This window comes from Ciona intestinalis, unplaced genomic scaffold (assembly GCF_000224145.3).
Source record: "Ciona intestinalis unplaced genomic scaffold, KH HT001150.1, whole genome shotgun sequence".
Taxonomy (NCBI): domain Eukaryota; kingdom Metazoa; phylum Chordata; class Ascidiacea; order Phlebobranchia; family Cionidae; genus Ciona; species Ciona intestinalis.
The window spans coordinates 1-22,313 of record NW_004191471.1 but is presented as its reverse complement, the minus strand read 5'-3'; the positions used below and the strand labels follow the sequence as shown (position 1 = coordinate 22,313).

The following is a 22,313-nucleotide window of genomic DNA, read 5'->3' as shown; positions in this document are numbered from 1 at the left end:
CTTGCTCCAGTTCATGTTCTGTTGGGACTCGAACCCGGAGTCGTCAATGTACGTTAGCTGTGAACCAAGGATCCCTCGACACATCGTTGTGCAGCCGTTTCCTTGGCGGGGACGCGGTGATGATTGGAGCGTGTACTGGAACCAGTTGTAAGTTCATATAATGGTTGGGTGATGGTATAATTACCATGAGGTGTTTCCCAGGTCCGACACCAAGGTGGGGCGTATGGTCTCGATATACTGCTTGTAGCGTCACCCGGTGTGGGAGTGTGGGTACAAGAACAAGGTCCAGGGTTTGCAGAGTGGGGAATGCACAGGTAGGTGATCCCCCTGAGTTGATACCTACCAAACTCTTAACATAACATGGATATTCAGGTTTCATCGAATCGATGTAGCGGACGAGACACTCAAAGCGTCGGTTGTGTGGCCCGCTGTCGGGGCTAGCCACAATAATTATGAAAAATCATGGGATCACGTGGTCATTTGTAATTACGTCACGTGTAAATATTCTGGTGATGTCATCGCTGTAAGTAGTTTGTAATGTAATAATAAAATACATGTCACAATCACATCATGTATAAATTTATGACGTACCAATAAAGTTTCTAATTATTCCTTACGGAAGTGACGCCATACACGTAACCAACGCGAGACGCATTTTCGCAATCTTTTCACGATTTCATGACGTCACAAACGTTATATATAAACCGCGACACGCATTGTTTGGTTGATTCTTCGATCAGAATGTTGCGTGCGATCATCTGTGTCTTGTTGCTTGGCAACGTTGCTCAAGGTATGACGTCACTACTGGGTATTTGATTTTGTACAATTTGTATTATGACGTAATACATGCAGGTTGCCACTGGTTTCACCATCACCGCGGCAAGCGCTCTACCACGGCGCAAGACACGATACATCTGAGGCATTATTTCGCCAATTGTTTGTCATCAAAGGTTTGTTTTATTATATCATTATAAACCCAAGTCATTACGTTCCCGTATTCAGTTAAGTGGTTTCGACTTCGCGTCACTTGTTGATTATACGGTTCTTAGTTCTGCATGGTACGCCAACAATCAACTAGCTATATGCAGGTAACATTATATTTACTTAATCATATGTAAGTTGTATTACCATGTTGATCGAAAATCTGACCATGGCATCTCAAGTTGCACTAGTGACGTCATAATTTCATACATAATCAGCGATTCAGGCGACACGGCGCAGTGTTGGGCTAACAAGCTCGATCAGTTCATCGACAGAAAGAATATTTTAAGCGGGCCGGTGCGAGGTTGTATCGAGGAGTACGCTGAGGATGTTGGAACAGGGATTTGTAAGATGTTGTTTATTCTAAACTGGTAAAAAGTTATCAAAGGTTGTTATTGCATGTTTTGTAACGACAGCAGCAAAATGAGTTTGGTTGAAGTTACACGTCGGGAAGTTTGTTAGAGTTGGATCTTACTTATTGTGACGTTGCAATTCGCGGAAGTGTTGTGACAAAACAAAGAAATAAAAATTAATTGTTGTTACGTCTTAGTTCGACATTCTACAACAGCTGGTAGAAAGAAGCGACAAGCGGCCACTGGGGGCGCTCCAGATACGTACACGTCATGCATAGCCACTTCAAGTACCTTGGAAAGTGAGGGCAGCAACATAGATATCACAGAAGTTGCAAATTTTATCGAGAACTTTACTGTGATTGGGTAAGTGAAAGGATGATGTCATACACGTAGTTGTGACGTAATGCCTATGACGTCAGATGCCAAGGATGCGGTTGTGGTAGCAACGGTAATGGATACAATATATCGTGGACATCAAAGTTTGCAGCACTTACCAAAGCCGATTCACCACTTCGTGACGTCATACGTGATTGCAACCAAGTGTACCACCCACCAGGTAAGGGTGACGTCATATCTATTATATGATTTTTATTATTGTGTGTGCTTTATGCAGAACCATTCTGGTCTCCATGGAGCGCGTGGTCAGGTTGCCCGCCAAGTTGTCGGCGGGGCTCGCAGGCGAGGGCAAGAACGTGTAGAAACGCGTCTTCCCCTATATTAGAACTCTCCGCATCCATGTGTGGAGGCAGGAACAATCAAAGCAGGAGATGTCAACAATCAAGTTGCGCCTCGTGGTCGTCATGGGGTCAATGGTCGCCCTGTAGCGCCTCGTGTGGTTCGGTCGGTGTAAGGCAACGAACGCGGGTTTGCAACAACTCGAATTATTACAACCAATGCGAAGGAAGGGCAGCTACTAATACGAGTTGTTTCAATCCAACTTGTGTGGGTGGGTTTGTTCGGTACGTTACGTCATACATGACGTGTTTAATGACGTCATTATTACAGGACCGTGCGGGTTTAATGCCACCGCCACAAACGCAATGCAAATCATAAGCTCGCCGAACCACCCGCGTAACTATGGCAACAATGTTCGTTGTGCTTGGATCCTTAGCGCTCCCAGTGGTTACCAAGTTCGTCTTATTATTTCTGAAGGAGGGGTGACGGAGAACCGTTATGATTGGATAGAGGTAAAACTTACACGAATAAATACAAGGCCGTGTATTAATGGCAGTTAAATAGGTATTCGATGGCGTACGTAGCATAGCAAGGATCGGTGGTGTTATAAGCACACCACGAGAACTTAATTCAACAACAGGATCTTTGAAGATTACCTTTACAACCGACCACAGTGTTACACGCAAAGGGTTTAACGCAACGTTTGTAAGATTCAATCCATTGGCAGGTTATTACACTATAAGCTAACTTTATGACGTCGTTGCATGTGTTGTGACGTAACTGTAATTACACAACAACAGTTTTACCACGTGGCTGCGCTAGAGAGCTTGTAGCAACTCCTTCTCTGCAAAACTTTTCCTCCCCGAATTACCCGAACGCGTACAGCAACAATTTAAATTGTGTATGGACCATCCGCCCCCCGTCCGGCCAACGCGTTGTCGTTAAGATTGTCGCACAAACTGAACAATGCTGTGATTACGTTGAGGTGACGTCATTAATTATCATTGTTTATCATTATTTTAATTGTGGTCTCGCATTGGGAGCATGACCGGATGTATTAATCCCAAACTAATGTTCTAACGTTGACAGGTGGCGAGAGAAGGAGAGACATCAAGTACCAGATTAATGGGAAACGTGAGTGAAGCAAGACAGTTCACATCAAGAGCTATCAGAGTCCGATTCTACACTGATGGATCCATAACCAACGTTGGATTCTACGCGACTTATAAAATATGTAAGTTCGTGTATATTATGATGATATGCACAAGGGTATTATGTTATAAAACAAACACAGCGTAAGCTTATATTTCAAGCTATGTTCGGGTATTACGGTCAGATGTCAAAGCACTGACGTTGTCGGTAAACTTTATCTGGTCGACTTATGTTTCATATCGTGACGTAATCGCCAAGATTATATTGATGACGTCGTCGATGACGTACAAAGGATTGACAATGCTATCTGTTCCAGCACAATGTGGTTTCGAAGCCACGGCGACGAACACCTTACAAACAATCGAATCGCCAAACTACCCTAGAAATTACTTGAATAATATTAATTGTGGTTGGGTGGTCATAGCTCCAACAGGACGCCAGGTGATTGTGACGGTGATGGGTGGGTTCTTGGAAATTAATTACGATTATTTACGGGTAAGTAGCATTATTACGCCATAGTTTGGATGATAATCCATCTCTGTGACGTTGATTTAATTGGTTAAAACTTGGTTACAGATATACGATGCCTCGACCCTGTTGACTCAATTATCCGGTCGACTTACCCGCAGTTCATTCACATCAACTAGCGGGAAACTTCGCATGAACTTTCAAACCGACGGATCCGTTGTTAAAACGGGATTTCGTTTAACCTACGTCACACAATCCTCAAGCTCAGCCCCTGTCCCGTCATAAACAGTTGATGACGCCATAAAGCCATAATATTGATGACGTCAACCCACAATTGAAAGTACATTGTTACATAACACACGCGTCAACAATACGTTCATTGTGTTTATTGTTACGTCATACCATTGAACAATATTAATCGAACGTACACGAAGAATCGCCGATGTTACATTTATTGTTTGCACAACAACACCGACACACGGTACTCCTTCCACCACCTCTACAATCGTGGGTGTTCTGTGTAACAACCACAATTATAAAACGGCAATACACCAACTACCATCCAAACCTGCACTTGATCGTTAAAGCAGGCGTCACGTTGTTTACAATATTTAGAAATCGTTTGAACACCAGTTTCTGACGTTCGAATCTCCACCGCACATTGTCCCTAAATAAAATCCACTTGACTTCAACCAATGTGAAAATAATCTATCCCGCCATTTTCAACTTTGTTCCAGAATGAATATCAGAATCAGATGTGACGTAACAGAAGACATTATGACGTAATAGCATGTTTGAATATTAATTTATTAACAAGTAGTTTGTTTGTAACGAAATTTTGCCCATTGTATACTTACTGAGGTTTATTATAGAGAGTTTTTTTTAATAGTGCAAGTTTCATATAACTAAGCTTTGCAACGCTTAGTCGTTATTCTATTATATATAAGATTGTTTAAGAAATATTGTTTTAGTTATAACCTGGTTGTTTTGACAAGTGATAAATGTACCAGAATTGTCGCACTCTTGATGAGTTTCACCGACGCACTTCATGCAACGTATACCTGTTGTTTATTATATTGTGGTTAAATATAAGTTGTAGTAGGGTTGTTTTTGTTGTGTTTGAATTTTGTGGCTTTTTATTTATAAACCGCATGAAGAATAATCTTTATCTTTGTGAATATGACTGCCATACCTCTGTCTTGTACATTATTAAAAGTAGAAATATTATTTTAGTTTTATTTATTTAATGTTGCATCTTACCTGGCCTACATCTGGGTGAAAATGTTGCGTTCCATGCCCCGTTATTACAAATCAAATCTCCTGAAACTTCATCGAGAAATCTATATGTAGGCGGGCACGTATAAGTGGCCACTGTCCCTGTTCTGTATGTCTGTGGTTGCTGAGTGACAGGGGGTACCTGATATGTTGGGTCAAACCCACTAGAGCCTGATGGGGGCGGTGACCCACACACTGCAATATTAAATATGGTTAGGATTTTGTTCATGTTTAGTAAAATATAGGAAATATGTTTTTTGATAATTTTTTGTGCAGATTTTTAAAGGTTTAACATGGTAGTGTTTATTGAAAGATTATTTTTCAAAACTAAAAAACTAACTAAGGATTGTTGGGAAACCCTAAATCTTTGTCCATTGCAATTTTACGCAATCTTTGTTTTTTTAGTTGTGATGAAGCTGCAATCAATCGCATGTTTGTGTAATTACCTGCAGGACATAATGGTGCCAGTGGCTCAAACCACCTTCCATCATTGCATGTTAATGTATTAGAAACACCAACAGCCACTGCATATCCTGCCCCACAATGATACAAAGCTATGGTTCCACTCTTGTGTGTTACAGTGGTGGGGCTTGGGGTGTATGTTGGTGGGAAACTATGGGATGAATGTTCAGGTGCATCCACACACACTGTGGGCGAATGTAAGATGGGATTATCAAATGTTCCATAGAAGTTATGGAATTTTTTGTTTAAAATATAAATGTTTGTAAAAGGTAAACCGAACAATAACATATATAGTAACACAAAGTATTTCTAAAGTAAACATATGGACTAAGACTTGGTAATAGTATAGCAGTTTCATTATATCACATACTTTCCAAACATCTTGGTGCGTGGTCTGTACCCCAATCCCCTGCATTACATGTCAATGTTGAACCAACACCAACCGCAAACGAATGGTTAGTTGTGCATGTGTATGTTGCCACTGAACCGCTTATGTAATACCATCCACCAAGTGTTTGTACTTGGGCAACATTCAATGTTGGTTGGTTACCATTAGATGAAGGAGTAGGTGGGTCTCCACATACTGTAAAACATAAAAGTGTTGCAAATATGATTAAATAACTGGTGACAGTTACCATTGCTGTGATAAACAATAAGCTTACTATGTTGAAATCTAGCATTCTGTTGTTGTGTGTATGAATTATGGATCTCTGATTCAGAACATGTGTCATTAAACCCATGTAATATTGCAGTCTTAATGTTGGTGTTTAATTATTACCTGGGAGACACGTTGGTGATGAATTCATTGACCATGCACCATTACCACAGCTCATAGTGTTCCCCACATTTACTGCAAGTTTGTAACCTTCCATACAATTATACATGGCAACACTGCCACTTCTGTACTTGTTGTTGATTGGTTGTGAGTTGTAGATAGGTGGCAAACCATGGGTGGAGGTGGGGGGAGCAACTTCGCAAACTAGAATCAGGAAATATGGAATAAGTGAAATTACATATTTAGTATTTCTGTGTTTATTGGATGCTGTATCTTGCAAAACAATCGGATGATGTCATTACTGATGATGTCATTACCTGGTTGACATTGTGGCTTGCCTCCCACCCAAACACCCCTTAAACATATTTGTGTCTCACCAACCCCAACAGGGAAGGCAAAGCCAGTTGTACAAGTGTATGTGGCGATTGTAGCGTTTCTGAATGTACCATCAGTTTGTGGTGGGTTGAAACTTACACTTGTTTCATTACTGGGATCACTACAAACTAAATATTAAGTTGTTGTTGTTATATTGGTTAAGGAGCTGTTTACATTGTTTTATTATTTATTTTATTATAAAAATATAAAATCATTGTTTATTTGTTCGTTAAAATTGTGAAATATAATTATTATCTTTGTTGCAAAGTTACAGGATAGATTCGTTGAATTATAAAAAGTTAATTTTATTGAATTCTGTTGAAGATTTAAACCTTGTACGCATTGAGGGGATGTATGTTGGAGCCATGAGCCATGTTTGCAGGTCAATACATCGGATACACTGGCAGATAATGCATAGTTGGTGCTGCATGTGTATGTAGCAGTTGTACCAGCCACGTATTTGTTGCCATCATTCATAACAAGATGTTGACTGTTGTATACAGGTTGGATGCCGTGTATGGAAGGTGGGGGGGCGCTGGAACAAACTGAACACAATGTTAATAGTTGTCGCCATCAACAATGTATAAACATACCTGCTTCACATAGTGGGGCGTGCGTGGCACTCCAAACCCCAGCATAGCATGTTAATGTATCGGCCACACCAAGGGGGAAAGCAAATTCATCGGTGCACCGATATGTTGCGTTAGTTTCACTTGGGTAAGATGTAAGCATATACATGTCATCATGGGAAGGATTGTAACTTGGTGGGTTGCCATTTGGGGAGGCAGTTGGGGCTTCTCCACACTCTGTATAAGGATGGTAATGTAAAAAGATGTTTAACAACACTGGGCAAGTCACCTGGTAGACATAATGGTGTTGTGGCGTTCCAAGCCCCATCGTGACACGTGCGAGTGTTTGCAACAGCCACAGCAACACTGAAGGAAGCTGCACAGGTATAACTTGCTGCTGTTCCAGTGCGATATCTTTCACTTCCCGATATTGTCATTGGTTCAGTTGAATACAATATGGGACCCGAGTTCTCCATAATGGCTGGCGCATGGCTACACACTGGAATGCATAGTGTGAGATGAAGTCAACCAACACATAATGAAGGTTACCTTGCCAGCATTGTGGTGGATTGTCAGAAGCCCAGGATCCATCAAAGCAAACCAATGTGTTGCCATCATCAACATGGGTTGTATGACCTTCCATACAATTATAATGAGCTGTTGTACCCGATAAATACTTTCCACCCAATGTTGGTGATTGTGAATAGATTGGTGGTTGGCCATTCACATCTTCTGTTGGGGCACGTGGGCACACTAGGTACCAAGAATTTATTTTATTTGTTTAATATTCAACTAAATAACTTACATCCATAGCAGACTGGAGCGGATGTGATTTCCCAAACACCAAAGATACAACTATAGGTTTGGGAAAAGCCGTCTGCAAAAGCAAGCCCATCAATGCAAGTGTAAGTAACTGTGGTCCCATTGTTGTAGTGGTTGGTCCCAGTTATCACCACGGGTGTTGAACTAAACACTGGTGCCCTGCTGTTTGGGGAAGGGGGTGGGGCATCAGGGCATTCTGTATGAACATCAATAAAGCTTAGGTATGTTTAAACAATAGAGCAACAAAGATTTTAAATTTATGACACGTACTGTGACTTCATACACAACATGTTCTAAATTGATTCCAATATAACTTTATGGCGAAATAGTTTGGGTGTCGTTTTTGTATAACAGCTATATTGGGTAACCTATGCTTGACAACCAGGTTGTGGTGAAAATTATACTTGAAGTTTATTATTGCAGCTTTACTTGGTATTGGAGGTTCAATAAAGAATCGAAGAATTACGAGGTTCGATACGGGTGACTCGTTTCCCATTTCATCTAAAGCTTTCACTGCAATTGCCATCCTGGTAAAAATGGTTGATCGTTTTATTGTTTTGTGTTCTGTATATCGGTGAGATCCTATGGCCCATTACCCCAACATTGTATATGCACATTCTATCCTATACGGGTGAGGTCCTACAGTGAGGCATGCCATTGAACCTGGTATTTAGAACCAGAGTTGCCCATTACCCCAACATTGTATATGTACATTCTATTCTATATGGGTGAGGTCCTACAGTGAGGCATGCCATGGGACCTGGGATTTAGACCAGAGTTGGTCCATTACCCCAACATTGTATCTGCACATTCTATCCTATATGGGTGAGGTCCTACAGTGAGGCATGCCATGGAACCTGGGATTTAGACCAGAGTTGGCCCATTACCCCAACATTGTATATGCACATTCTATTCTATATGGGTGAGGTCCTACAGTGAGGCATGCCATGGGACCTGGGATTTAGACCAGAGTTGGTCCATTACCCCAACATTGTATATGCACATTCTATTCTATATGGGTGAGGTCCTACAGTGAGGCATGCCATGGGACCTGGGATTTAGACCAGAGTTGGTCCATTACCCCAACATTGTATATGCACATTCTATTCTATATGGGTGAGGTCCTACAGTGAGGCATGCCATGGGACCTGGGATTTAGACCAGAGTTGGTCCATTACCCCAACATTGTATCTGCACATTCTATTCTATATGGGTGAGGTCCTACAGTGAGGCATGCCATGGAACCTGGGATTTAGACCAGAGTTGGTCCATTACCCCAACATTGTATATGCACATTCTATCCTATATGGGTGAGGTCCTACAGTGAGGCATGCCATGGGACCTGGGATTTAGACCAGAGTTGCCCATTACCCCAACATTGTATATGCACATTCTATCCTATATGGGTGAGGTCCTACAGTGAGGCATGCCATGGAACCTGGGATTTAGACCAGAGTTGCCCATTACCCCAACATTGTATATGCACATTCTATTCTATATGGGTGAGGTCCTACAGTGAGGCACGCCATGGAACCTGGGATTTAGACCAGAGTTGCCCATTACCCCAACATTGTATATACACATTCTATCCTATATGGGTGAGGTCCTACAGTGAGGCATGCCATGGGACCTGGGATTTAGACCAGAGTTGCCCATTACCCCAACATTGTATATACACATTCTATCCTATATGGGTGAGGTCCTACAGTGAGGCATGCCATGGGACCTGGGATTTAGACCAGAGTTGCCCATTACCCCAACATTGTATATACACATTCTATCCTATATGGGTGAGGTCCTACAGTGAGGCATGCCATGGGACCTGGGATTTAGACCAGAGTTGCCCATTACCCCAACATTGTATATGTACATTCTATTCTATATGGGTGAGGTCCTACAGTGAGGCATGCCTAGGGATGCACATTACAGAATTTCGAATCCACGAGATTCGAATCCTTTTGTATTCGAATCTAATTACGGGATTCGGTATTCTGTTTAATGACGTCATCACACGTCACCTCATACAGTGTATTAACAAATTTTGAAACTTATTAATTTTGAAAAAAAAAATTTTTGTGTTTGTGGGACTTTCGATATAATATGTTGGTACCTTATAGAGCCCGTCATTCCCGTTGTATCAGGAGATTTGATGATAAAAGATTCTCGTGTGTTTGCGACTTGTGGTTGGACGGGGGGTGTGTGACAAATGTTCCCATCAAAGTTTGTTGAGAGGTGAGTTGGATCACCAAATGTGTAGCAAACTTTATATGAAGTCGCTGTAATGGGACAGGGGGGGATGATAGACAATGTAGTATCATATATTAATATTAGAACTAGCCCTCCTGGTGAAAAACAATAATTTTATCCCACTCTATTTTCAGGCTTTCATTAATGTGTTTTACAAGAAGACTTGAATCTGATGTTATTCATGGCAACACCAGCATCATGGAAGGTGTTTGAAATATCTTCCAAGATTGTTATGTTTGGTAGATGGAAATATTGCTCTCACCTCTCCCAGAAGCCATATCATCACCTGGTGCAGTAAACGACAATCGAATACCGCTTGTGACATCATTGGGGTCTTCCTGTGTTGCCGTCAAATCATTTATTTGAATCGGGGCCAACGTGTCAAACTCCGGTGGGGTGACTTCTCTGCATTAAGGTAGCATACCATGTTATAAGAAAACGTTGATGGGTTTAGTGTTGAACATAATTCAATGAACTACCCTGCAAATTCGATTGCTCCACCAGTTGTAACGCGGGTGAAACCACCACCACCACCCGTCCCCCCCGTGCTGGGTTGGGATTCCCCAGCCTCGGGGTTGCCTGCCACCGTACCTGTGCGATATAGATACAATGTAAATCATGATGGGCACAAGTCCCAATAGTTACCATTAGGAAACCGAACCCCAAATATAAGCGGTGCTTTTGATGTGAAGGTTGTATCCCCACTATTTGACAAGGATCCATTAACTTCAACCTAAATAGATTGTTTCAATATTTGCGCATTCATTTTCATTATATTCGCACCTGTATACTGTAGCGACCACGAGATGTATAGTTGAAAAACATGGCTGAATATACCCCATCGTTGCGTACCATGTCAGGGCCTTTAGGTCGAATAGATAGATTTACGGGATTACGTCATAGATAGTTGTGTTACATCATAGATAGTTGTGTTACGTCATAGATAGTTGTGTTACATCATAGATAGTTGTGTTACATCATATATAGTTGTGTAATGTGACTACGTCATAGATAGTTGTGTTACATCATAGATAGTTGTGTTACATCATATATAGTTGTGTAATGTGACTACGTCATAGATAGTTGTGTTACATCATATATAGTTGTTATGTCATAGGTAGTTGTGTTACGTCATGGATAGTTATGTTACGTCATACTTCCTCCATTATCAAGGAGTTGTAATCTTTCTTCGGTGGACTCTGGCGTTTCTATGACTGCCACCACAGTAAGGTTTAGCACAGGTAGTCCTGGGTCACCTCTTGTCACCTGTGAAATACCACAAGAGGGTTGTTATAATGGTGGGCTGAAAAACTATGAACCTGTGATAAAATATACTCACAGTTGCTTCAATAATGACGGGACCGAGCACAATATTTGAATTCGATCGAGTTCGGGTCAACACAACAATTGGCTGAACATTTCCCATCGTTTTTGACGTCACAGAAACACTTACAGTGTCACTATACATCGATGTGATGGAATAATTCCAAGTCCCAATCTAACGTTTCAAAGTTGATGGTTTATACAATCAATTATATGACATGGGTTGCTCACCGTAGCTCTGCCTGGAATCACAAACTCAACGAACTTTAACGTTGTGTCAATATTGGCAAGTGGGTGGCTGGCACATGTCCCAGGAAGCGGAATCGATAGTGAGTAATGTAAGCAACCGGTTGGATTGGTCAGCACAATAGCTGGAAGTCAACTAGTTAGTGATGTATTCACGCAGCAGTAAATCAATGTAACTCACTTGGGACTTGGGATTGGTACGAGAATTTAAATGTTGTGTTGATGCCCACTGTACTGTCGATTATAACACTACCAGCCTTACTTTCCCCAGCAGCAAACACGTATTGTTTGTAAAGGATCTGTTATGTAATGATACATTGTTACTTTATCTTTCTACTTTGTGTTTCAAGAACATATACCACTCAAAAGATATCAACAAAAGAAATGCAAAACATTCTCCATGTAGCACATCACTCACCTATGACGTAAATATAGTTTTATTGTTACTAAACAATCACTTACCGTGGAGACAAGGTTTCTGACGTCACCATCGTCATTTGCAGCGATGACGGCGAAAGAACCCATCAGTCGCTTGAGGTCCCTGTCTTGTGCAAAGAACCACTGGCCGCCTGTAGCTGTTACTAGGTCAACCAAGGCCGAGTTTTCCGTGGTGGTGAATAAGATGGCGTTCACCACACAGTTCTGGGTTGTTTCCACATTTAACTAACCAACCATTGAAGATGTATTACGTTTACCTTCTGTATAGCTAACTGGGAAACATCGTTAACATAGGGAGGTTGATTCTCCTTGCCGTCTGTCAGCACAATAATGTTGCCGCATGTTTCGTTGGCATCGTGTCTTTCCATCTCCTTGTAGGCATACAACATCATACACCATGCTTGTCCAAGGTAATATACAACTTACATTCATGGCTGCATATATCCCACACCCAATGCACGTCGACCCTCCAGCAATACCTGGGATACCGGCCGCAATCGCCACTCTGTCAAGTTGGGAACTTATCTGTCTGATCTCCATCATAAGATTTGCACTTGAATGGAATTGGACGATTCCAACTTTATCCCCATCCGGAAGTGACGTGCTTATAAAATCCCCAGCGCTTTGTCGCATCATTAATAATCGGTTCTATGACCAACAAAGAGCTTATATTGTATAATTGTGACGAAACAATACATAGACACAGTACATACCCCGCTCATAGACCCCGATACATCCAACACTAACACGAACCTCCGGCTTGCCGCAACTCTAACCACTCGAAATGTTGGGGCTAGGTTGGTTAGGGTTGGGTTCGGGGGGTTGGAGCCGCCACTGAAGTCACTCGTTGAAGTTATAACATCCCAGGTGCTTCGTAAATTACATTTTGCGTTTTGTTCGTTGTCAGCTTCAGTGTTGTGTTGGTTGACCGGGTCGCTTGGATCGCTGTGGCAGAATTCAATCACCTGTTGTGGGTGGGGGTGTTAGTTTGTTACAAGATATTATTACGTATCCTCACCGATGACAAGTAGCTATAAAACATCATAGAGGTTTTTAGACCACGTGGTTGCTCAATGCCCGGGATAAAGTGACAAGTATCCGATGCTGGCAACAACGTTGTCTGGTTGATGATGCATGTTTGGTTCAGCACTTGATAAGGAGGAACGTATTCTCTGTTAACACCTCGTATGCTGAGCGGGCATCTGTAGTTAACAACCCATATTAGTTCGACACCGTGCTTGGCGATTCGCCTCTAGGTGATGGGTTCGAGGCATGACATTGCCACCGTTTGTAAGCGTGTGTATATGACCTTACCACGCGAGGATAAATAAGTTACATTAGTTTATTAATCAGTTTGGCCGAAAGATCCTTTATACCTTGTTCCCTGTAAGACATTGTTGGAATCTAGGTAGTGCCTTTTATGATCGCCAGTAGCATATTCGTCAAACACCCCCCACCGTAGATGAGCCCACTCGTGTACAATTGCCTTATCTGTTATTCATAATAAATATAAATAACTTTACTTTTGTAGTGATCGTTCGTTTTATCAAATTACGCGTTGACCAAAGCTCTTTTATTTATTTAACTTGTTAACCTTTTGCTTTAGTTTTCCATTGATTCGCTATGTTAGTTATATATTGATGTTATGTTGTGTACCTGAAGGCCCGTATACAGATTCACGAGTGTCGTTCACCCACTCTGGAGTAAGATGCATGTGAGTGCCCGGTTCGCCACATGCGCCTGTCTGTAACACATAGGGGTTGTCTCCTCTAACGGGATTGGGTGGCGCGATTATAACGTCAGCCTGTCACAAGTATCTGTATCTAGATTGTGCCATCGCATGTATTATATATAGGCTTTTACCTTCCTGTAGGTTAGCCCAACCGCTGTCTGGTAACTTCCACTCGTCCATGTTTTAGGCACAAGTATATTAATATTACGAAAGTAAGCTCTCTTCTTGGTTGCTGTGAATAGGGTCGGAGAAGCTCGTGTGAACATGTTCTGTGATTAATATTAGTCTTACATATTTGTGGTAACATATATTCGACAGCATTTTTAAGTATTCTTGTTCGACGTCGTTGCACAGTAGTCGGGCCGCTCGCCTCTACAGTATATTTTTGACCCTGCAACCGCTGTGGGCATTTGTAAGATACCAATCGCGCACAAAGTAAAGTTACATACATGGTAACTCGTAAACGGGTATGAGGTGTATGAAACAGAACACTCGTGTTTGCGTGTTATAACGACTGCCGTTGCCCCGCCATGCGAGGATAAACAAGTTAAATTTATTATTACCCGTATTTTGTTGATTAACGTTTCATCCTCCGCTACAGCTGGGTTGATGGCCACCACTATTCCGTCATAACCGTTGTTTACCAACGTCACAGAAGCGAAATCCCCGCCTACCGTTACAACCGTAACTAATATAATTCCGATCACACTTGGTAATGACATTATAAAAACGCCTAAGTTGTAAATCAAAGTTCACTGTCGTGCTGTTTATTCTATTAATCTTATTTATTACGGGTATTGCAAACTTTAAAACCCTCGGCTTCAGTTTACACAACCAGCACGCAGGTCTATATACCAACGCTATAACCGTCTTGCCCCAGGCGCGTTACCTTTTTTTGTGAAACTTTGAATTTTCGCTTCCGCTTCAATGTTCACCATCACGTCGCTTAAACTATGCCAGCCATCTGATAATGCGCTCAATGCTGTTTGCATATTGCTGTTGGCGTTAAAGTGGTTGTGTTGGTGCCACTCTAAACACCGCATCCAGCATTATTGGTGCCTTGTTGCAAGCAAATCGCTTTGTTATTACTTGGAAGGCTGATATCCCCATATTTTTGTATATGCCGCTCCAACTCGCAACAGAGATGCATCAGAATCGAATAAACACCGAGTAGTCCAACTGCCGTCTTTGTGTGTTCAAAATAGAGCAAAATCGATAACGTTGACAATGGGTTTAAACTAACTTTTTAGATTTTATTTGCGTTTTTCTTTTGCGGGAAAGCGTAAAACAGGTATTTACCTTACCAAACTTTTTTGTTGAAAAATGTATCAAATTACCCCCATTTATAAATGACTAAAATGTCACAAATCAAAATCTTTAAATTCCATTTTTTGCCTTTTTTGATACAGAAAACAAATAACACATAATTTAAAATTTTTACATTTTTCAACCTTTAAGTTTGTTTTTAGGCCCAAGTGTTTTTTGTAATTTACCGAAAAACATACATTTTCCCTATACCTACTGTGTTATTTTGGACCCAAATTGCCGTTCAATTTGTGTTTTACGTAACAATGGGTTGGACTACTTGGTGTTTCTATGGCTCTGATTTGCTTGAATAACTCACACGGCAATCAAGGCTTCTATTAAAGTACATATTGTCACGTCAAAATACAAATTCATCGTTAATGAAAGTTTGCGTTTATTGAGCATGTTAACAAAGCATCTTTATGACGTCACATAGCATCATGACGCATCAAGCGTTAATTAGTCGACTCCTTATATGGAGCCTGTACACAACGTAGCATCCATGTTACAAAGATCGCTTCCACAACAACATCTACACAACTTGTTTGGGCCATTGTTGCGACAATCGACTGGATTCTAGAATAAGACAAGAGTTACGTCATACGCGAAACTTAACCGGGCGGTTTCTGTTTTCGCGTATAATAAACACTGGTAGAAGAACGCGCGTTTGTCATGACGTCATAACCACACCTGTTTTCTTTCGTTCAAACAAGCTGCTTCCTGTTTGCAATATTTGGTGATCTCCTTTCGTCCCCAGTTCAACGTTCGAATGTCCGTGGCGCATTGTTGCTGTAATATTATAACGTCATATTCAATAAAGTTATACGTAGGTTATCGTTATGACGTCACAAATCACGGGTGAACTGTTCAAAGTTATCGTTAAGTTTTGTTTTAGAACTCTTACTGTCAAAGTTTCAATCGTTTCACGTTGACATGGTTGCTGGTTTTTAAAATAAAAATGTTATCTATACACATTCAACGCACCTCGTTGCGTAAGCATCGTTTAATGGTCCCTGTTGCTTCACATTCCTCGTGGCTTCTTGCTTTATAACAAACCAGACACCTCAGCCCTTCATTAATATATGTTGGATTCATTAATATATACACGATGGATCATAATATATTATATGTTCACCTCTACGCGGGGGGCGTACGAAGTAGTTTAGGTACATTACATTGGACAACCTGGATACTTGCAAAGCTTCGTCTGTGGATTTAATTCCAATGGCGATTCTGTAATTTATTGTTTGGGTATTGTAATGAATGAATGTTACTTGGTTATGCTAGCGTTGCGGGGCAACTGCATAAATTATAACACTGGTGTTCTGTTGTAAATACCAAGTACAAACCGGTATTCTACAATGTAGATATAACCAGTTGACCACTAGCGCCACCAACTGGGTTTACTTTCTACCACTTTTATCATTTGTTATTTATCCCAGCTTATATTTATTCGTAGGTTCGAACCCCTTGAGTAACGCAGACCAACCAGTCATAACTTCACCTGACCGTTCCCTTCCTCCCCCGTAGATCCGGTGCAGGGATGACGAAATCTTCACTCGACCCCGCCACCTTGGGCCTGCTGAAGTTTGAAACGCAAATACTTTCTTCAAAGTTTGAGGTCAAGTTACCGATGGATTCGAACGAGTAGCAGATATTGTAAGTGTCGGCTGTAATGTTTAACTACATCAGTCATAAGTAACGAAATATTATGTATTGTTTGTCTGGCCTTAGTCGTTTGTTTAAGAGCAACAATATCAAACTACAACAGGTTACCACCCCGCTTACCCGTCCCACTATCTTCGTCGTCGCCTGGTGACGTAAATCTTACTCTGATTCCACTTCTAGGGTTGTTGATGTTGTTTTGTCGCGCTGAGAAGTCTGTTATTTGGTTCGGTGGTATTGTATCCACGTTGGGATCGTGTACAGGCCTGTGGAGACATTGTTGGTTTATTTTATAAATATCCCACGTATAGTACGCATACCCCGTGTATTCCAATCCTGGTGACGTATGAATCCGCGAAAATGGCCCAACTTGTTTGTTTTGTCTCCATTGTAGCATACCAGCTGTGTGTAGGTTCGGTACGATGGTGCCTGATTGATACGATGGTGTTATAAAGCATTAACAAGTGTCCAAACACTCCACTGAGTTACCGTTTTGTAATATCCTTCCAAACATAAGAGGAGCATTGGCTCCAGCCGCCGACCCCGTTCCAGCACTGCCATCTCCCTCGACCCTTATCTGTGTTGGCAATACAACATTGAACCACAGATGTATCTATGACCTCACTAAGTTGACTGTGATGTCATAATAAATAATCACCTGTATGCTATATCGACCTCTAGCGGTATACCCGTAGAACATTCTAGAATAAACTCCGTCGTTTCTTCGCGAATCCGGGCCTATACATGTTTGAGGTTATTGTTGTCAGCCATATAGTTTAATATGGAAACTCATTCAGTATAAAAACTTTAATATACCAACGTTACCTATAGTTGAAGTATTTCTATATTGTAAACGAAACTTTGGTGATATGACTTGAATTATAAACACACCAATCTTACTGCAGTAACGACTCGTCTGCAACATCAATATATGTTAACTCCACCTGCGCCATTATCGAGCAGTTGAAGTGTTTCTTCTGCCAGGTCGGGTTTTTCAACGATTGCGAACACACGAAGACCAACCATGGGGCTTCCAGGGTCGCCACGGGTTATCTATGAATGTGTGTTCATTTTATTTGGCTGGTTCTATTCAGATTTTTAGGTTGCTGCAAAAGTTTTGATATTATACCGAATTTGGTAGCATAAGGTACACCAGTATATAATCCAAAAAGTTTATGTCGATGAAACGTGACCTACCCTCGCTTCAATGACCACTGGTTTGTTGATTTGTGACGTGTTCCCTCGTATACCTGACTTAATGACTATGGGCAGAACGTTTGGTGGCGACTTTGATGTCACGGTCGCACTTATTGTTTCGCGTCGTCGTGTCGTAATTGTGAAAATCCATCGCCCTCTCTGTTGGTGGTGGTGTGGGGGAAGGTTATAGTGGGTGCGCATGGCTTTTGCATATGTGCTGCCATTTAACCAGCGCCGTGGCTCAGCGGTTAATCATAAGATATGGGTTCGAGCCTTGTTGCCGTCATTGTGGGTGTATTGGGTAGGACACTAACAGTAATTGCTCCAACCCAGTGGTTATTATTGGTTTGTCCAAATTGTCAGCCACACAGAAGACTAGTACCATATTGCAACAACGTATGTTTGACTTACGGTTGCAACTCCAGGAATTATAAACTGAATAATCTTGAGTGTGCGATCAGTTTGCGACAGTGGGTGGCCTTCACATGCGTTCGGTATCAAGTTTGATGAGGTTGAATACACGCAGCCACTTGGGTGGGTGAGGGTTATATCTGTGGGAACATATAATGTAGCACTGTTGTTTACCTTCATGTGTTGTAGTGCAATTACCGGGTTTGTTGGATTGCCATGTAAACAGGAACTTTGTGTTGCTGCCCACTGTGATATCAATGTTCACCCCATCCATGGTAGAGGTGCCGGGCGTCACTACGTATTGCTTGTATAGTAACTGTGTGGATGCTCGTAATTATCGGGGACTCACATTATATTTGGTGACTTGAGTGTAACTTATGTATCCTCGCATGGCGGGGCTACGACAGTCATTATAACACGAGTGTTCTGTTTCATACACCTCGTGCCTGCTCACGAGTTACCACGTATGTAACTTATGTATCCTCGCATGGCGGGGCTACGACAGTCATTATAACACGAGTGTTCTGTTTCATACACCTCGTGCCTGCTCACGAGTTACCACGTATGTAACTTATGTATCCTCGCATGGCGGGGCTACGACAGTCATTATAACACGAGTGTTCTGTTTCATACACCTCGTGCCTGCTTACGAGTTACCACGTATGTAACTTATGTATCCTCGCATGGCGGGGCTACGACAGTCATTATAACACGAGTGTTCTGTTTCATACACCTCGTGCCTGCTCACGAGTTACCACGTATGTAACTTATTTATCCTCGCATGGCGGGGCAACGACAGTCATTATAACACAGGTGTTCTGTTTCATACACCTCGTGCCCGCTTACAAGTTACCACGTATGTAACTTATGTATCCTCGCATGGCGGGGCTACGACAGTCATTATAACACGAGTGTTCTGTTTCATACACCTCGTGCCTGCTTACGAGTTATCACGTATGTAACTTATTTATCCTCGCATGCGGGCAACGACAGTCATTATAACACAGGTGTTCTGTTTCATACACCTCGTGCTCGCTTACAAGTTACCACGTCTGTAACTTATTTATCCTCGCATGGCGGGACAACGACAGTCATTATAACACGGGTGTTCTGTTTCATACACCTCGTGCCCGCTTACGAGTTACCACGTATGTAAGATAGTAAGCGATACACAAACAATAGCAGTTGGTACCGTAGATATCCTATTACTAAGATCCCCATCGTCCTCGGTAGCGATAGCAGTAAAAGCGCCCATTAGTCTCTTTATGTCGCGATCTTGAGCGAAGTACCACTGTCCTCCTGTCTCTATAGCTAGCTCGGCTAACTCTCTATTGTGTGCGGTGGTGAAGAAGATGGCATGCACGGTGCAATTCTACAGTGAGGAAATGGTTGGTAGGTTGTGGTGAGGAATATAATTATTGTTTCAACACAACCAATGCACCCTTCTCCCGAACCCCATCGGTGCCCTATTGTTTCCACCTTCGGTTCCTCATTTTCCATCCCGTCCGTTAACACGATGATGTCACCACAGACCCCACCAGGGTTGTCTCTTTCCATCTCCTGCGTTGTTAAGGTTAAATATCAACCACAATAGAATTTAATATGTGTCAATACAGGAATGCGTTTCGTTTCTTCGATCACGGTAACGAAGGTTAGTGTAGAACAAATATGGGAAGAGATGGAAGACCAACAGTCGCTATAACATGTTTATATGAATAAAGTGAGAACAAAATACCTACACTCATACTTACGTCGATGGCTGTCTTGATCCCACACCCAATACACGTCGTCCCACCAGCAGATATTGGGATCATTCGGGTTAAATTAGCTCTATCTTCACTCGATGTGATGTTGGATATTTGCAGAAGTAGTTGTGATGTCGATTGAAACGATGTGATTCCAACACAGTCACCGATGGGTAGGGAAGTTGTGATGAATGTAGACGCACTTTGTCGCATCATAAGCATACGGTCCTACCATATCATGGTGTTAGTTACGTGCGATTGGTAATTTAAAATCTGGTGAGGTCTGTAGCACCCTATATGTTAGGTTTATGGGCCAACTCTGGTCTAAATCCCAAATCCCATGGCTTGTCTCACTGTAGGACCTCACTCATATAGAATAGAATGTGCATATAGAATGTTGGGCTAATGGGCCAACTCTGGTCTAAATCCCAGGTCCCATAGCATGCCTCACTGTAGGACCTCATCCATATAGAATAGAATGTGCATATACAATGTTGGGGTAATGAACCAACTCTGGTCTAAATCCCGCGTCACATGGCACGCCTCACTGTAGGACCTCACCCATATAGAATAGAATGTGCATATAGACTGTACCCCTACTCATGCTGCTCTCGTATACATCCAACACCCACATCGAACGCTTCGATGTGCGACCTTGTCTAACCACACGAGAATGTAATGGGGCTACCGGTCTGGTTAGGGTTGGGTTCGGGGGGTTGGAGCCGCCACTGAAGTCACTCGTTGAAGTTATAACATCCCAGGTGCTTCGTAAATTACATTTTGCGTTTTGTTCGTTGTCAGCTTCAGTGTTGTGTTGGTTGACCGGGTCGCTTGGATCGCTGTGGCAGAATTCAACCACCTGTTGTGGGTGGGGGTGTTAGTTTATTGTTAAGAATGCAGTAGAATGCATGTAACTTGTTTGTTCTCGTGTGACGGTTTAACGACAGTCGTTATAACGCGGGTGTTCTGTTTCATACACCTCGTGCCCGCTTACCAGTTACCACGTATGTAACTTTGTGGGGGGGTTTGTCTTTCTAAATAGGTGGTAATTTGTACAACACGTTAGCAATTGTTGGAATTGATACCTGCTGTACATAGCTGTGTGACATCATAGATGTGTTTAATTCGGGATGTTGAACATCGTGAACATAGAAAGCACAAGTATCGGTTTGGGGGAGTCCCGTAGTTCGATTGACTTCACATAGGTTGGTGTAGGGTGGCGTAAACTCGATGTTCAAACCACGGAGACTCTTCGGGCATCTAAGAATATATGTTTATGATAATAATAACTTTTATTTGTTTCTTCGATATCGACAAAACGACAGTCGTTATAACAAAGGTGGCTGTACACAGTATCCGGAATTCGTCCAATTTGTCTGTTTTGTCCGGATTTCGCTGCCGCGTGCGGAATTCGGTAATGGGTTTGCATACGACTTCGCAGGCGAATTCACACGCTGAATACTGTGTACAGCCACCTTTACCGTTAAAAACATTTGCTTTTGATGTCGTATAGTGTAAAACGCTGTTACACGTATATTAGAACATAATGTATAATTACGATACCTGGTGCCTTGTAAAACACCATCGCTGTCGACATAGTGACTGCCGTGCCCCCTAGTGGCGTATTCATCGAATACTCCCCACCTTATATGCGCCCACTCGTGTACAAGCACCTTCTCTGTTGAAAATACTTAATAACATTTTTTATTTGTCTCTGCAAAGATCGAATATTAAAGTAATTAAAACAACGGGGGATTAACACTAAAACGACATTCGTTAAAATAAACTAGAGATAAAAACAAGACATCGCGCGGCTTTTAAGTAATACACACGAACAAAGCACCCACCGACAGCGCCAAAGATTTCTTCCATGTTATCCACGACATACTCTGGGGTAAGATGGATGAACCTTCCGTGCTCGCCGCACCCACCAGTGTGTTCGGAGTAAGGGATGTTCCCTTTCTGTGGGTTCGCTTGCGCTATTATTACGTCAGCCTGCGTACATACATTGAATGAATGTAACTTTTTTTATTCTTACATTGCGGTGCAACGACAGTCGTTATAACACGGGTGTTATGTTTTTTACACCTCGTGCCT

The 22,313-nt window shown here is 42.0% G+C and overlaps 4 protein-coding genes across 8 annotated transcripts in view; 1 reads left to right on the top strand and 3 right to left on the bottom strand.

The window, feature by feature from the left end:
* LOC100186526 (deleted in malignant brain tumors 1 protein) overlaps positions 1–4,321 on the top strand; it is a 14,546-nt gene extending 10,225 nt beyond the window's left edge. Inside the window, exons 1-15 of one of the 4 annotated variants that reach the window (XR_003397436.1) lie at positions 7–147; positions 202–314; positions 373–790; positions 853–950; positions 1,003–1,088; positions 1,200–1,327; positions 1,532–1,697; positions 1,754–1,890; positions 1,948–2,280; positions 2,340–2,521; positions 2,574–2,736; positions 2,804–2,994; positions 3,099–3,243; positions 3,420–3,656; positions 3,738–4,321. Coding sequence is in view for 3 of the 4 variants with exons in the window: in XM_018817168.2 (XP_018672713.2) it covers positions 679–790; positions 853–950; positions 1,003–1,088; positions 1,200–1,327; positions 1,532–1,697; positions 1,754–1,890; positions 1,948–2,280; positions 2,340–2,521; positions 2,574–2,736; positions 2,804–2,994; positions 3,099–3,243; positions 3,478–3,656; positions 3,738–3,914 (2,097 nt within the window). In the remaining variant the exon portion in view is untranslated. Of the gene's footprint in view, positions 1–6; positions 148–201; positions 315–372; positions 791–852; positions 951–1,002; positions 1,089–1,199; positions 1,328–1,531; positions 1,698–1,753; positions 1,891–1,947; positions 2,281–2,339; positions 2,522–2,573; positions 2,737–2,803; positions 2,995–3,098; positions 3,244–3,419; positions 3,657–3,737 lie in introns of those variants that run through there. The other 3 variants (XM_002125162.3, XM_026840224.1, XM_018817168.2) reach the window with 3 other exon arrangements.
* On the bottom strand, positions 4,002–15,065 carry LOC100176310 (calcium-activated chloride channel regulator 1-like). 2 transcript variants are annotated; one of them, XM_009863679.3, is made up of 32 exons: positions 14,457–15,062; positions 14,025–14,162; positions 13,818–13,965; positions 13,538–13,652; positions 13,180–13,363; positions 12,875–13,126; positions 12,588–12,809; positions 12,419–12,532; positions 12,186–12,365; positions 11,905–12,022; positions 11,709–11,848; positions 11,494–11,652; positions 11,312–11,420; positions 10,938–11,017; positions 10,800–10,887; positions 10,634–10,745; positions 10,417–10,559; positions 10,018–10,183; positions 8,337–8,434; positions 7,891–8,103; positions 7,635–7,838; positions 7,375–7,584; positions 7,110–7,322; positions 6,849–7,061; positions 6,459–6,644; positions 6,145–6,345; positions 5,737–5,949; positions 5,351–5,551; positions 4,890–5,099; positions 4,608–4,690; positions 4,198–4,296; positions 4,002–4,145 (listed from the first exon to the last, which is right to left on the bottom strand). In XM_009863679.3, the coding sequence occupies exons 1-32, from the start codon at positions 14,613–14,615 to the stop codon at positions 4,044–4,046; spliced, it is 5,073 nt and encodes a 1,690-aa protein (XP_009861981.2). In that variant the 5' UTR covers positions 14,616–15,062; the 3' UTR covers positions 4,002–4,043. The 2 variants fall into 2 exon arrangements, with proteins under 2 accessions (XP_009861981.2, XP_026696024.1); XM_026840223.1 differs by lacking the exon at positions 6,459–6,644 and having other exon boundaries at positions 14,457–15,065.
* Positions 15,066–15,568: 503 nt separating this feature from the next.
* On the bottom strand, positions 15,569–22,255 carry LOC100178632 (calcium-activated chloride channel regulator 1-like). Its single transcript, XM_018817169.2, has 20 exons — positions 22,064–22,255; positions 21,780–21,894; positions 21,302–21,476; positions 20,811–21,075; positions 20,223–20,444; positions 19,914–20,031; positions 19,664–19,843; positions 18,670–18,787; positions 18,472–18,611; positions 18,061–18,219; positions 17,808–17,916; positions 17,522–17,601; positions 17,353–17,440; positions 17,184–17,292; positions 16,987–17,129; positions 16,703–16,868; positions 16,334–16,431; positions 16,183–16,268; positions 15,889–15,987; positions 15,569–15,774 (listed from the first exon to the last, which is right to left on the bottom strand). Exons 7-20 carry the CDS (start codon positions 19,724–19,726, stop codon positions 15,670–15,672), a joined length of 1,563 nt encoding a protein of 520 aa, XP_018672714.1. The 5' UTR covers positions 19,727–19,843; positions 19,914–20,031; positions 20,223–20,444; positions 20,811–21,075; positions 21,302–21,476; positions 21,780–21,894; positions 22,064–22,255; the 3' UTR covers positions 15,569–15,669.
* Positions 19,792–22,211, bottom strand: LOC108950919 (calcium-activated chloride channel regulator 1-like; the record flags this gene model as incomplete). The annotated part of the gene is made up of 6 exons (XM_026840225.1): positions 19,792–20,031; positions 20,223–20,444; positions 20,836–21,075; positions 21,302–21,476; positions 21,780–21,894; positions 22,064–22,211. Coding segments are annotated over 6 exons (1,140 nt in total), but the record flags the coding sequence as incomplete, so codon positions are not given.
* Positions 22,256–22,313: the final 58 nt, after the last annotated feature.

Coding starts and splice junctions, on each gene's coding strand:
- LOC100176310 (XM_009863679.3), bottom strand. CDS start 14,615: ATGTCATTACCAAGTGTGATCGGAATTATATTAGTTACGGTTGTAACG. Junction 12,810..12,874: donor TATCGGGGTCTATGAGCGGG/GTATGTACTGTG, acceptor TGTTGGTCATAG/AACCGATTATTAATGATGCG. Junction 7,062..7,109: donor CGCCCCACTATGTGAAGCAG/GTATGTTTATAC, acceptor CATTGTGTTCAG/TTTGTTCCAGCGCCCCCCCA.
- LOC100178632 (XM_018817169.2), bottom strand. CDS start 19,726: ATGGGCGCTTTTACTGCTATCGCTACCGAGGACGATGGGGATCTTAGT. Junction 18,788..19,663: donor TTAGTAATAGGATATCTACG/GTACCAACTGCT, acceptor GCATCCACACAG/TTACTATACAAGCAATACGT. Junction 18,220..18,471: donor TAATTCCTGGAGTTGCAACC/GTAAGTCAAACA, acceptor CACCACCAACAG/AGAGGGCGATGGATTTTCAC.